The 6,245-nt window shown below is 41.6% G+C and overlaps 1 protein-coding gene across 2 annotated transcripts in view; it reads right to left on the bottom strand.

Moving 5' to 3' along the window:
- Positions 1–5,373, bottom strand: part of fnbp1b (formin binding protein 1b) — a 49,633-nt gene extending 44,260 nt beyond the window's left edge. Inside the window, exon 1 of one of the 2 annotated variants that reach the window (XM_067483511.1) lies at positions 5,064–5,373. In XM_067483511.1, coding sequence (XP_067339612.1) covers positions 5,064–5,087 — 24 coding nt within the window. In that variant the 5' untranslated portion in view covers positions 5,088–5,373. Of the gene's footprint in view, positions 1–1,088; positions 1,146–5,063 lie in introns of those variants that run through there. The other variant, XM_067483508.1, reaches the window with a different exon arrangement.
- Positions 5,374–6,245: the final 872 nt, after the last annotated feature.

Here is a 6,245-nt window from a genome sequence, read left to right on the forward strand (position 1 = left end):
GGGATTAAAGATCAGAGGAAGGATTAAGTCATCTTTTCATTGTGACAAGATTTTTTAAAATGGCTTAAACCTCTTCCTTTCAATTTTCAGGAAGTAGAAAGACGATGCTTGTGGTCAGAAAACGCCCAGGACAGAACATACAAATTAATAATTTGCTACATAAAGTTTAAAAAAAAAATGTGACAAATACCTTTCAAACCCAAAGAGGCATCTTCACATATCTTGTGTTGCCCAAAAGACTCAATTATATTCAATGTACTAAAATGTCGAGACAATAAAAATCATCACTCTTCACATTTAAGAAGCTATAACTGACATTTTTTGCCATTTTTACAGATGATTTTAACGATTAAGGGATTAATATAAAAGTGTTGCCAAATAGCAACTACCCAGACAAAACAAACTCTACTGCTACTCAGTTAGAATATCCCTTCACCTGCCCCCTCTTCCTCCTTCATTTCAGCTTTCACTCCCTGGGGTGCAGTTTGGGGCCTTCAGGTCAGATGTGGATCTGTTCATCACTATGCCCTCACAGGGGTTGAAGAGAAAAGTAGTCTTGGGGTGGTATCACTGAGTCAAGCAGGTGGGTGGCAATGAGTATAAGATTTAACGTAGTGGGTGCAGGAATATTTGTCTTCTCAGATAAAGGTTTCGGTCTCTGACCCCCACTGACTCCACACTGAGACACGAGGCAACAAACTAGCCCTGGAAGTTCCCTGAATGTTAAGTGAGCAGCAGGGGGACAAGGCTTGTTCCCGGGGGAGGGGGGGATACATCGGCAGAAATCACTTGAAATCTCACTGCCATGAATGCCTGATTGAACTCCACACAAACAGGAGCATGAAGTTTTGATTGGACCTTTTCGCTCTGTGCTTCTCCGGGCAAAGTCTGGAGCACCACTTAACAGCATAAAAGAAAACAAGCGACGCTTAAAAGGCCTCCTACCACAATAATGCAAGTCCTTCTCAATTACACTGAGGCGGATAGGCAACCGACAGGTATGTGCCTACCATTAAAAAAGGGATCTTGTCTGGAAAGTTGCTCCTAATGAGATGGTACACAAATGGACCATGTGCAGTTCAACTCACCTTTAGCTGCTGTTCTTTAAAATGATTTTCAATCTTGTCCATGTTATCTCATTATAAAAACAGGTTGTGGAAAGAGGAGACCCTTTCACCTTCCACTCACTATACTATTCACTGGAAGTGTGAAAAAAGCTGCTCACATCCAGTTACCAAGTAAACCACACAATAGAAGTGAAACATGCAGGGTGCATCATAGTGAAAAGTAGTGGTGTAATGGTCACTTTGTTTAACGGAAATCCAGAGGATGACCTTTTTACTTCTTATTTCATTGTAGGTAGATGGAAAATGGCCGTCGCCTTTCCTCCACAAATTAAATTTGGCTTGGTTATTGGCACCGCCGCTGCTCAGGGTGCCGGTTCTAGCGCAGAAACACAGGTGCTGTGGCCTTCCTTTTTTTAGCCTACTTACAACACATCAAGCACACGTAACCTGATTTAGAATGGTTATATTGCTGAGAGTGCCGTGTCTCTATAAAAAGTCGTTTTTGAGTTGTTGTTTTTTCAAACCCTCATTTGTTTTATTACATTTGACTTCCTACTTCCTTGATTGAATTCATGCTTTATGCCTGTTTTGAAAGAAGCCTGGGGTCTGTGCTGTGAATGCATGTGGTCCTTTGCAGTTTCTGCGAGCACAAAAATGACAACAGGAGGCATTCTAAGAATCTGACTGAAACTCCAGAACACTTCAGCTCTGTCGAGACACAGCTCTGTCTCAGCATTAGCAGGTCAATGTGAGGTGGACCCTGTCTGGATTTAATAACGCACAGCTGTCCCAAATTTTGTTTTCATAGCAATTCCGTCGGCACCTTGTTAGGAACGATACAAGGACAAGGACAGTGAGGTTCATAATTTTCATTGTAGCAAACATTCCCAGTCTGTCTTGTAGAGCTCAGTAAAGACTATAATCAGTGCTATGATGTTGCACCATAGGCATTCAACATTTCGGAGTCTATCAACGGACCCTGCTCATTATGACTCACAATCCCAAACAATAGAGGTCCACCGCACTCGTTTCTATTTATTTATTTCTTGTTGCATGAAAGTTCTCTTTCTGGCCACACTCTGCTCCAAATTCACAACATCCATTCGAGTTAACTGCTTGATCAATATAAGTAATTGGATTCAGACCACCTCAATTTAAGCCAGTCCAGTCCTACAGTAACTCGTTATACAGTTCCAAATCCAAGGCTGTTTACTTTATGAACCAGTAATCAGGGAGAATATCACAGCAAGGCCTGGTTGTAGTCACGTTCATTGAGGTTGAGATATTTAACTACCTGAGATATCATGCGGGGTTGGAACAGGATCAGTATGATAAAATCTGTGAAGCGTGTGGTGCCTCATCCTTCACCTGTCACATTGCACCATTTAACTAGCCTAGAAGACAGGGACCACAAACACTTTTCAAATATGATATTTTTGGTCCAAAATGTCCAGGATCTCACCTTCAACATCCCATTATAGGAATACAGAATAGCTTATACAAGATTGAGCTGCAGGGTCATTTAGAATTGGCAGCAATGATTAATTGATGTACAATCAGCAGAAATTTCAGTTAGCAATGACTATGGATTGGCTGCTTATCCGTGTTTTATATTAGTGTATACTACTAACTACGCCCGTTGCACTTTTCTAGAACGAATAAACGTAGGATTACTGACACCAAAAAAAATTCTACTAATAATTACAACCGCTGTCCTAATTATGCAGTCTTAAAAATAATTACAAACTTAGGAGCTGGTTGTGAGTGCTAAAGGTACTTACCGTAACTCCAACCCAACCCACAACATCCTGCCCTTGCTCTGCATCTATGTCTGAATCTTGCTGTGTTTCAACTGTTTTGGGGCGACTATAAAACAAGCTCTGTGCATTCTCCAGTGGCAACAGGCACCTGTAGAGCATTGCTGCTCTCAGTCTGATACAACGCTGAAGGGAATAAGAAGAAACAAGTGCCTGAACTTCATTCAACCCATCTGGTTGTAATCCACTATTCTGTGTAAAAGCTCAGTCTCTGTTTAAAAAGCTTGGAAACGTTTTTCAGAGTTAAGGTACACATGAAAGCCTGTAAAGTACCTTTGGGCTATGTTCACTTAGCATGACTGCTTGTCGGTCAAGCATTGAAGTAAAAGTGAAGTCAAAAATACACAGACATCACTGGGGAAATGCAAAGAATGTGTTGTGCTGGTGGTTGTCTCTGTGAACTTTGGACCAGGTAAATTACTGGAGAATTCAGGGGAGTGCATGTACCCCCCCCCCCAACTCCATTTTTTTCTTAGGAAAGAAAACACATGCCTAATGTAATTTGCTCCAGACCCATTTGCTGCTTGGTAGAGAGGGGAAAAAATGTATCTCATAATATTGACTTAGGCCACAGTTTTATCTGAGAAAATGTGTAATATATTGTAAATACAGGTGTGCAGAAGCATTTGCCAACTCACCCGGTTGATAAAACTAAGATATTCACTGAATTGAACAAGGTTTATAAAAGCAAAATTAAAAAAAAGGTTGTCGGTTGCCATGTAGTTACAGTAAAAGTGGTGCAATACAGTTTTAACTCATTAAAGTTTGACCTTTCTGCTGGTTCCAACGCCAAGTCCATGTAGTAACTTGCAAGAACACGTACACTCATGCATGCTTGTGCTGACACCCAAACACACACACAGCCTACTGAAACAAACACCAACACTGATTACAACAAGCCAGTGCTCCTACCGTGCACAGACAGCAGAATGACTGCTGTTCCAGTGGATCATTTCCACAACAAAACAACACTGATACAAAGGCCTCACAACAGGAATTCCACTGTGCACAGCTTGCTTATTATCAAGTCGTAACAACAGTTTGACACAACGCTGTAATCTATGTCATTAGCATGCTTACAACTCTTGGCCATAAATGTGTGAGCATTTCTTTTAATTTGGGGAAATAGCACTGATACTGTGGCTGGCAAGTTGTAATAAGGTCCTTAAAAGTGGAGTTATGTGGGATGAAAAGTGACATCATAAGCCAGGAATTTATTGGGAGTAAGTTCAGTGGGCTTCTACTTTGTACTATTGTTACTCACAAAGGCAATGAACCAAAGTAATTATTAAAAGATGTAATGTCATCCTAGGTTTTTGGAAGATTGGCTAAAATCTAGAACTTCTGCTTTCCTGCTCAAATGTGTGATCAAATCTATGACAAAGCCACCATAGCTGCCATTTACATTTAGATTTATAAAACAGTTTATTCGCCCCGATACCTGGTGGATGTGAATAAGGGTAAAAACACAGAACTGTTTGCAGCACAAACATCTCGTTTTTCTTAGCGATAGTGTCATTGTTTAAGTATTACTACAGATGAAAAACTACCGAGTTAACCAATAACTTTCACAACAGTTTGTAATTTAACAGCAGTGCACCAGTGCCCTTGTATGTGCAGAGAAATAAGGGAACTAAACCTGCACCGTCCTGCACTTCCTCAACTGACACAGATCATCAGCGTGTGAATTGCATATATATATATATGTGTATATATATACACACACATATATATATATATATATATATAATTACTGAGGACTATGTGTCTCCCCCAAGATGAACACACAACCTCAACAACTTGGCACCGTAGGAGTAGTATCTGTGGGACAGAGTGAGGGGGTGTGCGCAAAGCGTGGTGTGAAATGCTCCGATATAAACCAAAATGCATGTAGATCTGCACTGATCTCCTCTTCGCTAACAGCAGCATGCTGCGCGGATACTCAGTGGAAATCTCAAAATTACAGCCAAAACGCATAAGCTTTAGTGATCACCGCTCCGAATTAGCCCCACCGTCGGCTAAAGCTGCGTACACAACACGTCGTTTTGTGCAGGCAAAGATGGAGCCGCAGCGCATCGTCACATGCGTGTATATTTCATCTGAGAACCGTTAGGTCAACACACGCTCCGTAGCATCGTAAAACCCTTTCGCAAAGAGGTAAACGTGCACCGACACTCACCCATAGCTCTGTCCCCCAGCTCATGGTTTCAGTACGATGTCCTCGGAACAATCCACAACTCGTACGAGGTGTTTTCAACACACACCGCGGCGGACGTGATTTGCGCCTTTGTGGTGTTCGCCTGTCAGCGAGCGTAAGCTGGAAAAAAAAAAAGACGCTCCTTCGCTCGTAGTTTTTTTTTTTTTTTTCAAAGACTCATCCTGTCTTGATACAAGATGGCCAGAAACTGCAGCATAATCCTCACACAGGATAGACTCCCTATATGCTGCGCACCGCGGGCACCCGCTTCAACAATGACAGCTGCTCTTGCGCGCGCACGGCCAAAAGGAAAGAAAAGGTTGGCGTTGGCGACGAGGGCAGGGTAGGTGGGGTGGGGGGCTGTCACTGCAGGGCAGCAAAGCCTTTACCGATATCTCTCTGCTCATTCACACCCCTTTGAGCGTTTGGAAATGTTATTTGAATGGCAGAGGAACACAGGGCAGTGATGGGAGGTTCAAAAGGTCACCATCCATGGCAGATGTTTGATTGAACACCCCAAAGTCTTTAACACCAACTTCAGGGCAGCTGACCCTAACTTTCTTTTTTCAGTCTCTTTCCATTTAATTTTATACCTAAGGCAATCGTGCTTGGCACTGGTAGCACACTTATACTTACCCCACATTAGCAGCGAGCTTCCACTTTGCACACAGGATGTTGCGCTGAAGGTGCAGAGTTTAGAAACATTCAAAGCACCAAGAATCAAGAGCTGAGAGCATCACAGTATCACTGCACCCAAGCTTAGGTTTGTTAAAGACTTCTAATAGAAACTCATCTGGTGACTTCCGCTTGTCCCACCGAGCTACTGGTTGTTTAGATAGTTATCACCAAATGTGAGCTGCAATCAGATCCTTTCCACAGTTAATCTTAATTGAAACTAGTAGTTGCATTTTAAATTTTTTTAAATAACAAACCTCTTTATGTTACTCCATCTTGTTTCCATTAGGAACATCCCACAACGATTGAGAATGCAGGTTATGACCAAGTGATGCATATTTAAATATTGATTTGGGCTGTAGATATTCAATAGATTCATATAACATGGCAAAAATGCCTTTTTGTACACAAGACTTTTAAGCATGTCACAGAAACACACATGCTGTCCTATAAATAAGCATCAATAAGAAATAATAATTAAATGAACTG

The sequence above is a fragment of the Channa argus genome, chromosome 18 (genome assembly GCF_033026475.1).
Source record: "Channa argus isolate prfri chromosome 18, Channa argus male v1.0, whole genome shotgun sequence".
Taxonomy (NCBI): Eukaryota; Metazoa; Chordata; class Actinopteri; order Anabantiformes; family Channidae; genus Channa; species Channa argus.